Source organism: Bubalus bubalis, chromosome 2 (assembly GCF_019923935.1).
Source record: "Bubalus bubalis isolate 160015118507 breed Murrah chromosome 2, NDDB_SH_1, whole genome shotgun sequence".
Taxonomy (NCBI): domain Eukaryota; kingdom Metazoa; phylum Chordata; class Mammalia; order Artiodactyla; family Bovidae; genus Bubalus; species Bubalus bubalis.
In genome coordinates this window covers 96,531,824-96,552,401 of record NC_059158.1, presented here as the reverse complement: position 1 = coordinate 96,552,401, position 20,578 = coordinate 96,531,824, and the positions used below count along the sequence as shown (strand labels likewise).

Here is a 20,578-nt window from a genome sequence, read left to right as displayed (position 1 = left end):
CCTCCTTCCCTTGGCTAATACTGTTATTCCACAAAGCAACCCAGCCCTAGCAATGCTTTCAAAGTACTCAATAATGTGTCTGCATCCAATCGAATGTTGCAATCCAATAGGCATATATTGCAAGCCATCATGGTAAATTTTCTAGTAGCCATACTTAAAAGTATAAAAAGGGAACAGGTTGGAAATTAATTTTAATGACCAGCAAGGATCTACTTTATAGCACATGGAACTCTGCTTAATGTTATGTGGCAGCCTGAAGGGAGGAAAGTTTGGGGAAGAATGGAAACATGTATATGTATGGTTGAGTCCCTTTGCTGTCCACCTGAAATTGTCATAACATTGTTAATTGGCCATACTCCAATACAAAATAAAATGTTTAATAAAAATATGTTATTTTACTTTATACAATAGATGCCCAATAGTATCAGTTCACAATAATCAACATAAAATAATTAGTGAACTATTTTACATTCCTTTTGTCACATTTCCTCAATAGGCACATGTGACTGGTAGCTACTCTGTTAAGAGTGCAGCTCTAGACTAACCGGCAAGCCTACATTAGCAGAGAGATTGGTTATAGAGGAGTTCAAAATAGATTTTTTAAAATAATTTTTAAGTACTCACTCTGTATACTCAAATGAGGTAGAAGAATGCTGCATTAGTAAGATTTCTTTTAAAATATGCCTTTAATAAAAATGTAAAATAGATTTTTCTTTCTAAATGAATACTTGAAAGCAATTTTTTATTTTTCTTCCAAAAAAGAATTAAGTTGTCCTTCTCTCCAATCTTATTTACAATATCAACACTTTCAAGAGGCCAACTCTTTGTCAATAGTTCACTCTAAAGTTAATTTCTGCTTAGCCCTGTCTGGGCAAAATTTCGGGCTCATGGTATTCCTATCAGTGAAAATTTACTGTACTTACTAGATCTTTTATCCCAAATAGTCCTTCTTCACACCAGTAGGTAATCTACAATACCAGACACTAAAAAATATTGCTGAATAGACTTCATCATCCATAATTTTCTTCCTTCTCCTTTACTAAAGACGTACCTTCCCCCAAAATACTTAAACAAGACAGAAATCTTGAGGTCCAACCAAAACTCAAGCAGAACAAACTAACAGTCAACTCCACAAAGGGCAAAGGAAAGTATTTAAAAGCAGTAGTATCCCAAGAGAAAGTGGCCTGATTTGGGCCAAATTAAAATAGGAATTTAGCATGGATCTATTCATCAGTTGAACGTCTGTCTCTCTGCATTCCCTGTCAGGGCTGCATTCCTCAGAGCTAGTTTACCAGACTAAATATAGACAGACTAAGCTGTCTGCCAGGCCTAGGAAATTATGAGGTGCACTGGTCAGGGCTGTCTAACCAAGCTGCCTCTGAGAGATCACTCGTACATTCTTATTTTCTCCAAGTCTGATTCTGAGCATAAAACTCTACAGGGTCTGTGCTGAATTAAAACAATCAGAGTCTTTGTGGAAATCTGCGGTTACTTGGTTACTGTTAGTATTCTTCTCATAAGTCAGAATGTCAAAGGACATCAGGATGTGGATTCTGTTCTCAAAACACACTTTCCCATCTATAAATCACTGAGTCATCCAGCTGACCACGTATTTATTAACATGGTTCCATGGTGTTAATGGATGTGTTGTAGAGTTTTCAGGGACATAGGCAAAAATACTCTTAGTGTTTGTGTTGCGTTTTTAGGTTTATCTTAATTACTTTCTCTGATGGTTGGATTATTTAGTAGAAGTTTTCAAGGGAGACAGTGTCTCAGCCCTATTTACTTACCTTGCTCACTTGATTGGTTACTTTCTTGGCAAATTCTATATCTGGAGGATCTGGCAGAGATGTGAATTGAGTTTGCTGTTCAGCAAGACCTTTTTTGTAGGCAATCTGATAAAATAAAAGACAGGAATGCTCATGAATCTATTTCCCACATTCCATTGACTGGCATTAAAAAAAAAGACTGTTTTGCCCTTTATTTGAAGTCTTACATTTGAGTGTACCATAATTTATCCTTTTGGATGTTAGAGGCCCTTACTCTCAGCTTTACTGGTGATTTCAATTTCTTTGCGTCTTCCTTCTCTAAGACTATTGGCCTCAGTTCCATCCCCTTCCATTCGTCTCCACACCATGATTTACAACTAATATTCTCTTAACCAGCATCCTCAACTCCTTGCTGACAACAGCATTCTCTTGTCTTTACATCACACCTGCTCACAAACTCTCCACGCTCTGGATCAAGTCAACCACACACCTCGGCTGTCCTTAATATCCAGGATACTGAATGCTGCTGAGGAGAATCACACAACTCTATGGATTCTGTCAGGATAACACCATGCGGCTGCTGCTTAGTTGCTCAATCGTGTCTGACTCTTTGCGACCCCATGGACCACAGCCCGCCAGGCTCCTCTGTCCATGGGGATTCTCCAGGCAAGAATACTAGAGGGGTTGCCATGCCATCCATCAGATAAGCAGGGTTAAAAAGGACACCAGAAGAAGGTGCAGAGGTGGGAGAGACAGCCTCTTGAATCCAAACCATTAGCTTGAAACTTCTGTGTCCGCTCCATGGTGTGTCCTGTGAACAGCAACTTGCTTGGCGCTCCGTGCCGAGTTCTCTACATTTACAGCACCCAATTGCCGCTTTGCCTTTACTGAAGCTTGAACATCCCATTTTGTGCCTCTGGTCAGTCGCTGCTCCCAGTGGCTCATCTAAAACCCCAACAGCCTCCAACCAACTCCATACTCCTCTCAGCTTCCTGTTTCATAAAGACAGGCTGTACACTTCTGTCTTTCCTCATCCCTGCTTCTTTCACCGGCTGCATGGTTTGGAGGGAACACCCCTGGCAGAGCTCAAGTCCTGCACTCAGGGTACTGCTCCCTTTGATAGCCCTGAATTTTCCCTCTCTCAGTTACCCTTTTTTTGGTTACAGCTTCAACAGCTCTCTTACCACGTCTATTCATTATGCATCCCTTTGGCTCCTGCTCTTTTTTTTTTTTTCCCTTCACTACTGACTCCTCTTTTTCTTCCACCAGTCTTGACCCCTACTTCCAACAATAAGAACTATTCACTGATCCCCAGACACATGAAGTCCTTTCACTGAACCTCAGACATGCTGTTCCCTTTCCCTGGAAGCCCCAACTCCACCCTCTCCCCATCTGCCTGCCAACTGCTACTCATTCTCCACATCCCAAGACAGGCACAATTTCCCCTCTTGAGTCTTTGTCTTGATGACCTTCTCCTGGGATCTCACTCCACTACCCTTACCTCCTTAAAAAAAAAAAAAATCAGATGACAAATCAGATGACACTGTACCTGGTTGTTTACATGTCTGTCCCTCCTTGGACAGTGAGCTCTGCCACGGCAGAAAACACACCTCTCATTTGGGAACCCTGTTCCCTGCCTAGTACCTGACTGGAGCAAGGGTTCAATAATTGATTTCTGAGTGTGTGTTTTACACACTGAGGCCATCGGGGGAGGTTTGAAAAGGAGAATTCTCCTCCCAACTCTTCTACTACTCAGCCGTGAGACTTCTATAAGTGATTTCTCCTTCCATGTGGCTGTATCTTTTTTTATAAAGAGGTCGTTTATTTCCAAAGTCACAATCATCTTCTTCATACCTTAAGCAAGTCTGTGTGTGCTTAGTCACTAAGTTGTGTCCAACTCTTTGAGACCCCATGGGCTGTAGCCTGCCAGGCTCCTCTGTCCATGAGATTCTTTTAGGCAAGAATACTGGAATGGGTTTCCAATTCCTTCTCCAGGGGTCCTTCATGGCCCAGGGATGAAACCCGTGTCTCCTGCATAGCAGGCGAATTCTTTACCCATTGAGCCATAATCTAACTATATCTTATTCTAATAATATCTACCTAATGCCTATTAGAAATGCTTTCACAAATTAAGTCAATTGGGGCACAAAAGACAGATTTTAAAGTGTATTTGTATTATTAATATATCCATGGCTTACTGTCTTTTAAATAAGGGAAGACTTACTTTAGGCATAGGGCAACCTGTATTTTCTGTGACTGGCTAAGCCCTTAAGGAGAAAGCAACATTCTACTAGGAGGAATGCTTATTAAGTATGACAGGCTGTCAAGAGTTTTCTGAGAATTCAGATCTAGAAGTCCTAGTTTCTCAAGAACCTTTGCTCAGAATTCTGTCTAGTTAGAATTCGGTACTCTGGATCAACTTGGTTTTTGCAAAGTATTTTGTCGCTACTTAGTTGGGTTAGGAGGGACAAAAGGAGAGGGAGTCTCTGAAACCAAACCCTTAGCTCAAAATCCACAAGCTTAGCCAGTGGCATGTTCGGTGGACAACAGCTTGCTTGGGGCTCTGTGCCTGCTAATTGTAGATGTCCGTGGTGCTGCCAGCAGTATTAATAGGCTGGTAACCTAATGCTTGGTCTAGCACAGAAATAAAAGCCGTAAGTCAACTGCCAAGTCTTTCTGAGGCAAGAAAAAGAAGACTCTACTTCATTATTATATGTCCCTCTTTATTATGTCTTTTATTGAGATATATAAAAAAAAATGCAGTCAACTCTGCTTGTTCAAAGTCCATAGCACTAGAGTGGCATGGAGGTGACCCTTCATCTCTCCTTTTTATGGGTAAGAGGAGACATCTGGTGATTAAATGCCTTCTTGGAAACCTCTCCCTAGGTTTACATGACATAGTATTTCCAGGTTCCCCTTCAACTTCTCTGGTCATTGGTTCTGTCTTCTCCTGGCCCCTACCCAGGTGTCCTAAGAGTAGGTATCCTCCAGAACTCTGCCCTTGGCCATCCGCCGTCTGCCTCCTTCATATATTCTCATGTCTGAAGTTGTCACATTTTAAAAATTATTTGACTCTCAAATATTAATCTCTTGTACTGATCTCACACCTGTGCAAATGCCTTGACCTGAATGTTTCTTCCATTATATCAACTCTATTTCTCTTTTCACTAAAGCATTGTTACCACCTGTACCCCTGTTCACCTAGACTACCAGGACTTTGTCACAAACTCATGGATATTTCCTTTCTCACCTTTGTCTCCAATATCTAAATGTCATTAACACTTTAAAATATTTATTAACTTCAGATTCCTTTCTTCCTCTCCTTTGTCTCCATCATCCTGATTTGTCTATATTACTAAAATAGTATTCTATAAATCATGATGTTTTCTAGTCTCAATCTACCATATGGTCCATCAAAATTTCTTCAGATTCTACTTTTATCATGTTATTTTTCTCACCAAAATCTTATGATATGGTAGGCAATGAGAGACATCATATCAAAGTTATTTTGTCTGATTTTCAAGGTCCTGCTACCTGTTTCTTACAAGTGCCTGCCTAACTCAGCACCCAGAGCATTCATTTTTCTTTTTTTAAATTATTTTAATCAAAGTATAGTTGATTTACAATGTTGTGCCAAATTCTGCTGTATAGCAAAGTTACCCAGTTATGCACATATATACATTCTTTTCCATTATGGTTTATCACAAGAAGCATTCACTCTCTTTGTCTCCTAAAACTCCAGACTCACATCATGTATGTCCCTTTGTCCAGCACTCTCTCTCCACAAAATGCCTTTAATGTTCATCACTACTTATTCCCTCTGGATCTCCACCTCCACACAGCTTTCTCTCATTATTCACATATTCCTGTCTTAGCAAATACCACACTATAGAGTTTGTGGGTTTTTAAAAAATTTTCCTCTTGTTGTTAGTATATATCACTTTCATCTTACCAGCCTGATTTTAAATTCTCAGGAGACAGGATGAAAATTTCTTGTGGTACTTTTTCATCCTGGCAGGTATGCATGCATAATGGTCTTCTAATTAAAAAATTATTGATCATTTGATAAAGGCCACACAACAACATTGTTTATTCATGAGATACAAAGCCAAAAAGCTCATCTTAAAAGAGAAGCAGAAGGTCCCCACACATTAAAACTGATTTTTACTAATGGCTTTAAAATTTTGTTATACTTATTTTCTAGCTTACCCTATAGAAGGATAGGATTATATCTGTTATATTTCCATCAGTTATATGAAAACTAGGATAGAAATATGCCTATTAAACTTACTTGATATCAAGTGATAGGAACTAAAAAAAAAAGACCTCAAAAGTTGGAGATACCTTCAAATGAGTATGTATAACTCATATTCATATGTGTAACTGGACAAGATGGGTATAAATCAGGACAAGATGGGATCCTAAGATGCACTGGAAGTAAATCCTGATGAGTCTCAAAATGCCAAGTGACTTAAGTCCATATTGAATGTTAGAGCTTCAGGGTCTATTGAATATAAGAGAATAAAAGTCTCATTCTATAATACAGTTTCCCTGAAGACCAGAGCAGTCTTATTTTCAATATGGCCTCTAGCAGATCAAGGGATCAAGAAATAAAGTACCTCAAAACAAGGGCTACCCAAAACAAGGCTGAGGTTGGGGTCTCTGCTGCTGCTTTCAACACTAAGGATTCTATTACTCCTTTTAAGTTCCTCTAATAAAGTTTTCAAGGTCCAGGATACTAAAATTCTGGCCAGTAGTGCTGCTGATTTTTTTTAAAAAAACTAACTCTAAAATATCCCCTACATATGCTCTATGGGAGGCGCTGTTTGTGAAATAACCACACTAAGATGTTTGGACAAGTATGTAGTCAGATCCCCGTGCGGAAGAAGGGGACTACCACAGTTCAGACTTACAATTAAGACAGCAAATCAGAATCCTTCATAACATTGTTCACTCAGTACTTTCAGAAGTGGCTATAATCCCCAAAAGTTTTTTTTAAATGCCACTCTATTGTCACAGAGAAACTTAACTACAGCCAAGGTGATGGAAGGACACATGTTCTAGCAGAAAGAACTTTGGTCTTGGGATCACAAGACAAGGCTTTTGATCTGAGCTCTGCCACAGACTACTAATGTGACCTCAGACTCAGGTTCCTCACCAGTAAGAGGAGAGCATGAGACTAAATAATATCTAATATAAATTATAAAATCTAGTTTAAATTAGACTTCATGAATTATAATTTGAAACATATTCCTCTGCAATAGTAGCATTTAATCCTTTCTTTTAAAGATTTTTTTGATGTGGACTATTTTTTAAAAGTCTTTTTTGAATTCATTACAATATTGATTCTGTTTTATGTTTTGGGGTTTTTTTTTGTTGGCCATGAGGCATGCAGGATCTTAGCTCCCTGATCAGAGACTGAACCTGTACCCCTTGCATTGGAAGACAAAGTCTTAACCACTGGACTGCCAAGGAAGTTCCAATAGCATTTAGTCTTTTTAAATGAAGAGTTGCAATGAACTTTGGGCTAGAAGAAGTGTGTCCTAGTTCAAGGTGTCCTGATTCCACACTCTCAAATGTGAGCACTGCACTGCACTTACGTCACTGAGAGCTTTCTGGGCTTGGGCGACCCTCCTCAGCTCCGGGCTATCATTATATGGATAAAACATAGTTTTGTCAGCTTCCCAGTCTTCAGTGTATAGTTTCTAAATCAGAGAAGAGTGAAAGTTATGAGAATGTGAGAACACACTGACTTGACATATATACTTCTGAATTCATCCATCAATGGCATATAGAACCCAGGGCAAAGGGAGAGCAAAGGTAAGTGGAATCCACAGATCCCATTCCATCTAAGTCATATTTATCAATAGCTTACCTGGCTTGTTCTGACATATCTTATTTACTGCAGAGCAGATGTGTCTCATTGTGTTTCATCTTTGACTTTACCTGCCTTCTGCAACTAGTACTAAGGAAAGTGTAAGGAGCCAGGAGGCACTTAGCATAATTTTCGTGTTTAAACCTTTAATAAACCTTTAATACAAGTGAGAAAATTAAACCTTTAATAAGAGCGACAGCCAGGCATGTCCTACGTATAGTGCAGGCTGTATACTTTGTGGGTCTTTGTGGGTCTCAGAACTGGTTTTCAGGTGCATCTTTTTTTTTGAATGTGGACAATTTTTTTTAAGTCTCTATTGAATTTGTTACAATATTGCTTCTGTTTTATGTTTTTGGTTTTTTGGCCATGAGACATGTGGGATCTTAGCTCCCCAATCAGGGATCGAACCCTCACCTGCTGCATTGGAAGGCGAAGTCTTAACCACAGGACTGCCAGGGAAGTCCCCTCTCCCCTCAGGCACATCTTCGTTTTCCCCATGCAGTCTTCCCCAGTTGTTCAGACCCTCTCCTCCATTAGGCCCAGGAACATTTCTCTCAGTTCCTCTTAGCCAGCCTGATCCCTGCAGCCCCACATGTCTCAAGGCTACTCACAAAATGGCTGGGGAACCGTATTTTAGGTTAGGCAGAGTTTACAGGTACCCCTCTGTGTGATGTGGTGGGAGGACACAGAAGACAGAAGCAGCAACAGAGCAGAGGCCCCTACCTTACTGAACATAGCTGTGTTCTTGATGGCCTGGACAAGTTCAGGGGCATCAGGAGGAAGCAGGTACTTATCCTTGGTGTCTTCCCAGTTCTGCTTGTATAAAACCTGCACAGAAAGAGCAGAGAACCTGTGGCTTGATGTCTCCCCCAAAGGCATGACGGTTTAGGGCACAAAGGAGAAGAGTCGCCCACACTCAAGTTGTCCTCACGTGAAGGCTGAAGTGTGCTGAAGTGACACCAGCATCAGTTATGGAAATGTTGACCAGGTCGACATCCCATGATACTTTCCCTGCATTAGTAAGCTTTCACTTGAAAAGTCTAATTTGGTCAATTGAATCACGATTCTGATTCTCTATAGATTCTTTTCAAAGGTTGAAACCTGTCAGTCATTGGTTTCAATGGATGGTAGATGTGTTTGACTTAGATGGTATTTTTTAAATATTTTTAATTAGTTGCTTACATTTGAAGTTTGGAGATTTCTCATTAAAAATTCACCTCCAAACTTCTTAAAAAGAAAAAAAAAAAGACTCTGGAGACACTGGGACTGAATTCTGTAGCTGGAGCTGAGGTCCTGGGCTTTTCAACCCCCATAGCTTTGATGGTCCACTTCAGTCACTGGTACAGACTGCCTGACATGTGTGGCTGTTAGACCCCACCATGCCTGTAGGCTCGTGTGGAACTGATGAGCAGGATCTGGCCTGTTCAGTTTTCTCCTCCAAGGCCAGGCAGTTATAATGCACATGCTACCTGGTATTCCAGCCATCCATACCACAACCTTGTTACCTTACTGACTTGCTGCGACACTTTCTTTGCATGTTCAATGTCCTTTGCTTTTTCGTCGACGTGACAAATAGTTTTAGCAACATCGCCATCCACTCGATACTTAACCTGCCAAAATAATGCACAATTAGAACCCATGACAGGCATGAATATATGAATATATTTAAAAATATCTTATAATAAAGAACATTGACCCAATCACTCTACGTCTGCATCCAAAGTCAAGTTTCTGCCTTTTAGGTAGAAAGCTGTGAACTCCAACTATCCATAGAGCACCTGTATTCACTGATTGTCTGTTTTCCCACCCAAATTTCAGCCTCTCTGTGCACCAGAATGGATAGTCTCAGTGAGTTTGAATTCCCATCTCATACTACCTTTAAGCCAAGCTTTTAGAAGTCTCTTTAGGTTCACATTTAGAGCAACATTATCTATGGCCAATGCTTCTTCTATATTTTTAGACTGGCTCACAGTCATTTGACCCCTTATTCTCTCTACATCTATTTAAAGCCCTCCGGGAGTTGGTGATGGACAGGGAGGCCTGGCGTGCTGCGATTCATGGGGTCGCAAAGAGTCGGACACGACTGAGCTACTGAACTGAACTGATTCCCAGTGGTAGGGACATTTCTGAAATGACTCTCTCCTCTATTTTAGCAATGCGGCCTACCTCACTGAGTTGATCTTGAACTTTCTTGATTCTGCGAAGTTCTGGGGTATCGGTTGTGATGGCGTATGGCTTCCCTTTTGCTTTCTCATAGTTCTCCTTGTATTTATTCTAAAAAAGACATCAGATTATTAGCCTAAAACATGACAACACAGCAGCAGAAATTACAGACAATACATACATCCTGTCTTATTTTTTTAATCCTTCAAGTTATAACAATTATCAGTTATAACAGCTTTGTTTTTGTCCCCTACTCTGATTCTCAACAGAAACTAAAATAGGTATGTTAATTGTTCTTCCCAAGCATGGCTGAATACTGAAGACAGTAGAAATTTTACTATAAACTATTGTCTTGGAAATGCCTTCAAATGATTCTTTCAATATTTTTATTGTCTGAATTCACACATGAAAAGCTGGAACCTCAATAATTTTAGGAAATATAGAAATTTAGAGAAGTCTAAAAAGATTTGATTGCTAATACAATGAAAAAATATTCAGTTCAGAAGTTGCAGCTCAATCTCAGTGATTTGGATAACTGAGACACCATCTGAATTAATGGGAAGTATAAATTATGAAGAATTTTGAGAAGGAATGAAATTTTATTATTTCTGCTAAATATATGAGTTCTTGCTTTAACAGTAATATGCATAATTTATCATTATTAATACTTCAAAAAGACTCTTGAGTGGAATAGTCAACAATTTAAATTATACTACTGATTTCATTTCTAACCACTTTAAAAATATTACAAACCTTTGCCAGCATTTTGTTCAGACTATCAGAAATTCTAGGATATTACTGTTTGAATTAATGAGGTGTTTATGGCAATAACTTGGCAATAAATTTTTCTATCTTTGATGAATATTGCAGTGATAAAAGAGGCAAGATAATTTTGTTTTTAAAAATCTTAGTCTTAGAAAACCTAAATTTTGAATCATTCAAGACTCTGAAGTAGAAATTTACCAAACAGTCCCCAGTAGTTAACACTCGACTGGAAATGAATACTTATTGGCCAACCACAACATGATGCTTTTGACATAAGCATTAATCCTATATAACCTGATGCTCCCCTGAGTACTTTTCATCTTTTTTTAGGCCTCCAGAAGATGTGCAATCAGGCCACTTACTGAGACCTCAGTCTACCCTGGACAAGCAACAAGTTAGCTCCATTTAAAGGGTTTAAACCTGCTGCCAGTCAGTGTAACTTATAGAATTGGACATGGAAATTTAAAGACAGCATCTTCAAGAGCAGTGATTCTCAGTGTGGGCTGCCCATTAGAACCTGGGAAGTTTTCAAAATCCTCTACAGGTCCCAAGGCTGCCTGGACAAATAAACGAGCACAACCTGGGCATCAGTAGTCTTAGAGCTCATAGACTCTTAGGGAAATCCAATGTGTAGCCAGTTAAAATACTTCTGTTTCAGGTTACAGAACACTCTGATCCTCAATTTCAGATAAGTTTTCTTAGCCTGATCTTGGTTTTTTAAGATCTTTTAAAAAGATCACATTTTAAGATCTTTTTAAAAAAGTACATTCTTTTTCACTCTATACCTCCTAGAGACACTGTTAGCTAGTCTATTAGAGAGGCATCATGCTCAGACATAGCATAAATAAATGCTATTTAGTTTATGTGAACTGATTTCAACTAAATCTATATCTAACTCTATAAATCTGTAACTCTGATTTCATTGTTCTAGACTGGCAAACAAATCGTGATTCAACACCAGTAAATTCTTTACAATTGGCCTTATGCTTACTTTGTGAGGATAATTTCAATAAGGATGCTTTCCCTGATGCTGGCTGCAGTGGTGCAAGTAAATTATGTGAAAGTAGAATTCAAGAGTTTTGAGACAGTATATTTCTGTAAAATAAGTTTTGTCTCATACAATGTTGAGAAACAAAGTCCAGCCAGCATCTAAAACACAGTTGGTTGAGACCAGTAATTTCTCAGCAGTAAAACCACATAAGTAGAAGTTTTTTGAAACTTACTGTGCTAAAGAGATCCTGCATTTTCTGACTGTGTGCAATGTAGGGGGTCATGAACTTTGAAGGGTCCACCTTCTTTCGAATAACCCTCTTCCTCTCCACCGGCTTTTCAGGTACTGGCTGTGCCAGGGCCGGTCTGGAGGTTCCTGATTGCTCATAGTCAGATGTCCTTGTTGTCGTAGTTTCATAGAATCCTGTTATTGTCTGAAAATTTGGCATGAAGTTATATCAAAATTTGACAATGTTATGAAGGTAAAAACTGTAATACTATGATCTTGATATACATTATTCTAACTTCAAGTCAGATTGATATTCCTGGTGTTATTAATACTTCACATCTAAAACAGGCCAAAGCAGGAAATCACATGCTATATCCACATGAAGGCACATTATGTTACATAAGTCTGAATGCCGTCTGTGTCAGATTGCCTGGAACAAAAAGGTTACTTCTTAACTACTTGCAACATTGCCTTAAAACTCCATTTGCCTAAAGGAACACTTGAAGATAGGATAAAAATAAAACAAAAATATTCTCAATCATTTAAAAATCTTCTTAAACTGCATGGAAAAGTGAAAGCAAACTGGGATCAGGGAACAAAATAAATGAAGGCAAATAAAGCTCGAATTCTTTACTTTAATATTAACTTTTAAATGATTCTAAGAAAAAGTTGCTTGTTCTTCAGGTGTTTATTCTGTTACATGAGACAAAGAATGGTGAATTTGAAAAAATGAATCACATCAATAATACAAGTGATTACCATTCTCTTGGCTTAGTTAATTAAAGTGAACTAGAGTGCCATTTACACTAATAAATGCCTAGGTGAACACGAATAATGATGACAACATAATGGGGTAGTTAGCTTCACGACAGTACGTGGTAGGTGGGAAATTGCTGCTTGTTACAATAGACTTTATAGTGGAAGAAACCAAGGTCCAAAGTTTGGGTCTAATCCAAAGTGAAAAAATGTGTAAGAAAAGTAGATAAGCAGTTAAATTTTCAATGCATCTCACAGTAAAATTTCCTTCCCAGCTTATATCATCTGTACCAAAGGAAGAGTTCCAGCATCAATTAGGAAAAAGAGAAACCTAAATAACAAGGAAATTGTACATCTATGACACACAACCTAATTTGTGTCAGATCATTGCTAATAGACTGCTCTCCGCCCCTTACTACTGACGTATGGTTGATGGTGAGAAACTAACCAGTTTACAAAATCGACAGTTGTTAGTTTTTATGCAGGTTTCAGGGTTAGGCATCCATATCACCATGTGTCATGCTTAAAAGCAGCAGCTCCATGCAGAAAATTAAGCATGAGAGACATGAAAAAAGAAAAAGTCCCAGCTTAGAATATTTATGGAAATGACTTTCTCAGAATTCCTAATGTGCCAAACTCTAAGTAGCATTTTATCGTATCATCAAGGACAAAGGCTTGGAGGCTCCATTTCTTTTGAGCAGAGTTGGTGCCCAAGAAGTTATGACTCTACACAGTGAAACTGCTGGTCCCCACGCAAATCTCAAGTCCAAGGCCCCACCTTTGTTGCAGAGAGTGGTGATAGCCAATCGCATTATTCTAATAAACATCACCTACATCAAAAAATATCACCCAAGTAATGGGGGAACCATCCCTAGCCATTTTGGATATATTGAATAGTAAAAACACATAACATTCATACGTATACTGCCAGCTGCTGGGCACATAGGTGAGTGACCTCCAGATTCTCCCTTTTGCCAGCTTGGTGGCCCTGGGAGTCTGAGAAAGGAGAAAACCTTCTGCTTTATTGAGCATGCAGCCTGTTCAGATGTGGGCTGGATCTTACCTCCCCTGGCACCTCTTCATAGACTGTCTCCTCTGTGTAATACTAGAAATAGATAATAAAGGTATCATTAGAACCAAAGCAGGAATCACCTCTGCTTTGCCTCAGTTAAACCACTTAGTTTATTTCACTAGTCCAGTTGGTTTTCAACATTGGTGGGAAGGAAGTAGATGGCGGGGTCTGTTCATATTTTGGAACCCATTTTAACTATGTGAAACATCAGAGTAGCCACAGTGAAAGCCATCAGATTGGACAAGGAGATGCAGGGTGATGAGAAAGGTATCTGAGGATGGCTATTTATCTGGTGAAGCTATTTTGCTTGAGAAATAAAATGTTTTCTTATGGTACTCTCAGAGCTTGCTGAGAATATAGTAACAATATTTTGAGTGTGTGGATTGGGCAGAGAGGAACTGTGATAAAAAACTTACTGTTTGCTGACAAAAAAAACCCTCAGAAACCTCAGTGTAAATAAAAGTTTAAAATATCATTCTCATGAAAATGATAGATCCGAAAGCATATACACATCTTAACTACCCCTATATCACCCTGATGACTAAGTAATAAGAGTTTCTTCTGGAGTTACGAATAGGTCCCTTCTGGTAACATGAAGGTCCTAAAAGGGGTGCTACAATGAGATTCCTCATCACAAAACGTGGGGAAGTTAGGCAGCAATTTGCCACTGATAGTTCTGAGGTGCCTGCAGGCTGGATCTGAAATCAAATCTACTTTTGTACTACTTCTGACATCACTAGCAATAAATAGATGTGGATAAGAACTGGCTGACATTTTGTTTCAGATGCGTAAGGAGAGTGGAATCCTGCCCCTAGCATCACCCAGCTTTGCTGGATGAACAGAAGGAAAGAATGGTTTAGGCCAAGGCATACAGAAAAGGGATAAAATGAAACCACTTGGCTCATTTTCTCAGTTAACAAAATGAGTAACATTTTATGCTTCATTTTTTCTTGACCACCAAAACATATACTTGGGATGGAGGGGAAAAAAAAACATTGAAGGCAAAATTTCCCTCAGGGGCCTCCTTTGTTTTGCCCTTGGTTAAGTGATCTCTCATCAAATTACTGAATTATGGTCCATAGGCCACATGCTCTGTTTCACTTGCAATAAAATTAGCATAAAAGTGCTTAACGTCTCCCACTCTTATGCTTCCTCTGCTCCTGTACTTTTTTTTTTTTAAATCTAATTTTGTCTCTGTGTCCTTACACATAGCAACAGAAATCACGAGCTCTTACAGGACAGAGAATCTCTTTTATGTGCTATGTCTTCATCACATGGGAAATACCATTTGGACACTTTTTAGGGAATGCTGTTTGATGCTGATCTACATGGAACAATTTTTTTTCTGGCCACACAAAACAGCAGTGACTTGAAAAGAAGTTTTCAACTAAAGTAAATGATTCACAACTATTTTGGATTTTCTTAGCATCCAAGTAAAAGCAGCTCTTTGGTAGCCTTCCAATTTTACCTTTGCTAAGCTCTCATCATTAGTAAATATGTCAGAAAAAGGCTTACAAAAAAAGGAAACATTATCCAAATGGTTGGCATTAACTTGTAAGCCAAATCTCACTTTTTTTTTTTTTGATGTGTGCCACTAAATAGATAGTATGATAGAAAGAAAGGAAAAGGCAAAGATGTACTAAGTTTAAGTTTGACTAGAGAATGACAGTACAACTTTATTCAGTTGTCCAAGAACCCCAGGAGAAATATCTTTATAGCTAGTTCTAGTTTTGTGAATTCTTCCCTACCTATTTCCTTAAATCTGCCACCAATCCATTCTCATGGCATCTTTTGAGGTCAGAGAGACCTTGGTTCAATTCTCTGTGGCAGAAAGTCTATTAGTTTATCACCTGCTGGTCCCAGAAACAGGGAACAATATGGCAAGGAAAAGATGCCTAAAAATAGCCTCCTCCATTTTTATGACATCTGGTTAAATCCTTCAAACCTAGCTCTAAGGGCAATTTCCAATGACCAGTTAACACCATTATTTTAAGGAAGACAAGGTATATTTAAGATGGAGGCTAAACGGTATTCCTGGTATTTCCACATACAGAAGGCAACTTATAATTGTGTAAGTGCTTGACAGTGATTATTCTGACCAGCAGGGATGTATGTAAAATGTGCCCAAGTGAAAATACTGCACCCTGAAGAATCTGGCTTTTGGCATTTGAACCAGAGAGGTTGAATGTTACATTGAATGAAGGTCAGTCTGTTTTTCCCTTCATATCCTTCAATAATAAAAGCAATTGTATTTTTAGAATAAAATAAAGTTTTCTTGATCTAAGTATAAACTGTCAAATAAAATAAGATTCCAAAGATAGATTTTGGCATGTTCATTTGGAATTTGATTCTGGGTAACTTAAATTTCACTCTTACTAAAAAGCATAGATTTTCAAAACTGCTTCCATGTATCTTGAGCACTTAAGAGATATTTTCACATGTTTAAATCACCATCATTAATTGGTAATTGTTAAGGACTTACAGATTCCATTGGCAATATATTTACATGGATGCTAAAGGCAAGAAGTGGTAAAGAAAAATCACAATATAATAAAAACTAAAATAAAATAAATATAAAGCAACAACTTTATAAATCATGTCAGATATCTCAATAACCTTGAAGGAATTTTTCAAGATGCCCACTATGGTCTTTTGTTCTTTTTCAAAATTCAAATGCTAAAGCTAGTCTTGTTCTCTTGGGTAAATAGGATGGAGTTTGTGGGGAAGTATGGTTCCAACTGTCACTTGTGAGCCCCATGATTTTTACATGTTTGTGTGTGTGCACATATACACATGTAAAAACTCTTACATATACATATATCTCACATATATATATTTCTCTGAACGCTTAATCCATTTCACCCTAAACAGATAATTAGCTTGCTTAAACAAGGAAGTAAGTAGCTCTTTTTCCCTCTGTGGCTGTGCAAACATTAAGAAATAGGATTCAGTTCTCAGAACTTTCTCTTCATTTCCTCTGTTCCTTTGGCTACAGGGGCTGGGAAGTGGGGAAGAAGGTAGTTTCAGAAGACAGTTGAAAATCCACCTTTACCCCATACGTTTTTTTCTTTTTTTTGGTGAATTTAAAGAAAAGCAAAAGTGGGTAACAGTGATACTTCTTTTCAGTTCTAATCCCACATAATTATAGTGAAACAGAACGTAAAAATACTCCTTTTCTTATGCTTTAACGATGACTCTTTGTGAAGTTATAATAGACAATGTATTTTTCAAACAATTAATTCACCCACATGGCTTTGACTATCGCCACATAAATACACTTGTCAGAGTCAGGAGTTTTCAAAATCTTACCTCCACCACCTCCTCATAGTCTTCGTCATCGGCCATTTTCCCCGAGTAGTAGTGGCAGCTACAAACTTCATATTCCAGACAAACGAGAATACGTTAGAATCTAGCCCAGGACTGAAATCACCTTATAATATTATAAAAACAGAATTAGAGGCTAATCTGTTCTATATACTCATGTATTTTTGCAGGCTAAGTGAGAGGAGATATGTAAATTCTGGTCTAAAAAAACAGGCTTCCAATTTCTCAGTTCCCTCCGGAATGTGCTTCGTATTGCTACTTCTAGCTATATGATCAGTCTAGTTCAAGTTGTAAAATGAAGCTGAGGTGACAGAGTGAGAGGGTTTGGAGTCAAAGGAACAGAGTATCTACGTTTCCAAATACTTGGAGGGAAAAAAAAAAACACTTTCAAGCAAAATTTCAGGGAAAAATTTTAGGGAAAGTTCAACTTGGCTTTCAGAAAAAAGCTGGAGTTCTTCCTGGTAGCGCCAAAATTCTAAGAGGGCTGCCTTAGGTCTCCATCCTGTTACACCACATTGTATGCAATAGAGCCTATGCTTCAAATTAGAACACATAAAAACAAATCTGTCAACGGACTTGAAAAGAAAAAATAGAAACCTCAAGGCAACGGGGTTATTCTCTTCCCAAACACCATTGGCTTGTACGGATTTTTCCTCTTTCGTTTCTGTAGCTCTGATCAAACCTGAAAAACAGCAAATGGTTAAAGCATTGACTGAAGTTCATTTGAGATGTGGGTCTTGGGCCCAAGTTGCTAATTCAGGAACCAGCAAAGGGATCTCCCAAGGCCTTCTTTGACGCCAGAGAGGAGGACTCTCTCTCTCTGGGTAAAAGTAGATGATGTTTTGAAGCAGCTGTCCCTTCGCCCAAAGATATTTGCTTGTAAACCAATACCCCAGCTGTGGCTGGTTTTGTTAAGCTAGCAAAACTGCCGGTCCTTCTGAGTCAAATGAAGTCTGGTAGAACCAGATAAATATAGGAACGAAGGACATAGATCTTTTTTCATACTAATATATTTAGAAAAAAGGAAAAACAAAGGCAAAAACATAAAAAAAAAATTCATTAGACAAGATAGCCAACTGGGTCAAGCAATAAGTTGGTTAGTATAGGACTTAATCACACACTACATGTCAGGTATAAGACCTGAGCTGGGTCATAGGGTTATAGACTTTCCTAGTCAGGTTCGCATCACTCATTTCCCCAGTTAAGACCCAGATTTTGGAAAATACCTCAAGGGAAGTTGTAAAACTTCTTCTAAAAGAATATTACAGACAAAAAAGCCATAAATTGGCCTTACCTTCAATCTACCAAATAAATATCCTCAGCAGCAAAGCCTCTCCCAACTCTCCCCTCCTGACAACCCCAGACAAGAGCCGCTGTGGAACATGGGCTCTGAATTATCATGTGGCCGGAGCAGCCAATCAGATCCCAAGTCGCTCAAATTTCAGAAGCTAAATATACTAAGTGATCTTCTGAAAACCACCTGTTCATCAATTCCACTAAAGGATAAAGGGTAACAAATTGCTTGCATAGAAGTATTCAAATGTAATGGAATTTTACCTAACTTCCAGCATATGGGGTTCAAATTGAGATTTAATCTCTCATTTCCTACTGCTCTGTGTTTAATATCATATTCATGCAAAAGAACTTAGAAGAAAATCAGCATGACTTTGAGGGCTTTAACCCTCCTGTAAACTGCTTTCTTCTCACCAGTTTTTCCATCTTCATGGAGATAAATAAACTCTCTCTTACACAGCTCACCTGGTGAGCCTGGTAAGTTACAGGTGTTGATATGAAAGAAATAGAGGGATAAGATCCAGAAAACCTCAAGTTGGTAAAACCAATTTTTAAAAATGTGATAAAATGACGTGATAGGTGAAAATACTTCGTGGTGACGCTAGATAAGGTACCCACAGGGCATAATTAGAGAGATTAGCCCCATCATTTTTCTATGACTAAACCAGTGAGGGGAATGCCAAGATCATACTCATTACCTTCTCCCTTTGTAAGCAAGCCTGCTGCTGCTGCTGCTAAGTCGCTTCAGTCGTGTCCAACTCTATGCAACCTCATAGACGGCAGCCCACCAGGCTCCCTCGTCCCTGGGATTCTACAGGCAAGAACAATGGAGTGGGTTGCCATTTCCTTCTCCAATGAGTCAAAGTGAAAAGTGAAAGTGAAGTCGCTCAGTCGTGTCCAATTCTTAGTGACCCCATGGACTGCAGCCTACTAGGCTCCTCCATCCATGGGATTTTCCAGGCAAGAGTATTGGAGTGGAGTGCCATTGCCTTCTCCATAAGCAAGCCTAGCTGCTAGGAATACAGAGCCTCCCTCAGATGTAACTAATTGGGTTATTGATTTCTTTTTTATTTCAGATGACTCTGAGAGGCGAAATATGAATGCAGGTACAAAAGGGCTCAATTTCTGAAGAGCAAGAGCAAATAAAATGGAAATCAGTAAATTATTAGAAAATAATGCTCTATTTGCAAGTCAGAGTGTAAGACACTGTATAAAAACTATCCAACAATTTTCTACCTGCAGGTGATTCTCACAGACTAATGTCTTTCCACTCCCTATTCTAAGGCAAACTCGAGAGGTCACTTGCATCTTAATGTGGATTTGTAACTAAACATATTGTTATGGTTTTGGGGGGGAGGTTAAATGTTAGGAAGAAATCTCACATTTCAAACATAGGTACCTCTCCCTTTTCTGCGATTCATATGGTAGTAAAATTTGAACATCATCTTTCCGTCTGAATTAATTATACCTGTTGATTTCATTTGTTTTCAGAGGTTTTCTCACCAAGAAATATTTGTGTGTAATATGATCATTTACCTGGAAGCTGCAAACTAGAAGAATGGTGACTTACTATTCACCACGTGCTTTTTAAAAGATGGTGTTACACTGAAAAATAATGAGTCTTTTAAAAATCATATAGTACAAAAATATATAAAGTAAAAAATAAGTATAGATAAGAGGTGGCAAGAATACACAGAAGAACTGTACAAAAAGACCCAGATAATCACGATGGTGTGATCAATGACCTAGAGCCAGACATCCTGGAATGTGAAGTCAAGTGGGCCTTTCAATGCAATCCCTATCAAGCTACCAACGGTATTCTTCACAGAGCTAGAACAAATAATTTCACAATTTGTATGGAAATACAAAAAACCTCGAATAGCCAAAGCTATCTTGAGAAAGAAGAATGGAACTGGAAGAATCAACCTACCTGACTTCAGGCTCTACTACAAAGCCACAGTTATCAAGACAGTATGGTACTGGCACAAAGACAGAAATATAGATCAATGGAACAAAATAGAAAGCCCAGAGATAAATCCACGCATATATGGACACCTTATCTTTGACAAAGGAGGTAAGAATATACAATGGATAAAAGACAATCTCTTTAACAAGTGGTGCTGGGAAATCTGGTCAACCACTTGTAAAAGAATGAAACTAGAACACTTTCTAACACCATACACAAAAATAAACTCAAAATGGATTAAAGATCTCAACGTAAGACCAGAAACTATAAAACTCCTAGAGGAGAACATAGGCAAAACACTCTCTGACATACATCACAGCAGGATCCTCTATGACCCACCTCCCAGAATATTGGAAATAAAAGCAAAAATAAACAA

The 20,578-nt window shown here is 38.6% G+C and overlaps 1 protein-coding gene across 30 annotated transcripts in view; it reads right to left on the bottom strand.

Moving 5' to 3' along the window:
- NEB (nebulin) overlaps positions 1-18,387 on the bottom strand; it is a 218,281-nt gene extending 199,894 nt beyond the window's left edge. For 29 of the 30 annotated variants that reach the window (XM_025261488.2, XM_025261512.2, XM_025261565.2 and 26 more), the window contains exons 1-10: positions 18,238-18,386; positions 17,541-17,625; positions 16,929-16,993; positions 13,611-13,652; positions 11,796-11,996; positions 9,811-9,918; positions 9,150-9,254; positions 8,368-8,472; positions 7,370-7,474; positions 1,791-1,895 (exon numbers count right to left, since the gene is read on the bottom strand). In XM_025261488.2, coding sequence (XP_025117273.2) covers positions 1,791-1,895; positions 7,370-7,474; positions 8,368-8,472; positions 9,150-9,254; positions 9,811-9,918; positions 11,796-11,996; positions 13,611-13,652; positions 16,929-16,964 — 807 coding nt within the window. In that variant the 5' untranslated portion in view covers positions 16,965-16,993; positions 17,541-17,625; positions 18,238-18,386. Of the gene's footprint in view, positions 1-1,790; positions 1,896-7,369; positions 7,475-8,367; positions 8,473-9,149; positions 9,255-9,810; positions 9,919-11,795; positions 11,997-13,610; positions 13,653-16,928; positions 16,994-17,540; positions 17,626-18,237 lie in introns of all 30 variants that reach the window. The other variant, XM_044935534.1, reaches the window with a different exon arrangement.
- Between the last annotated feature and the right edge of the window lie 2,191 nt (positions 18,388-20,578).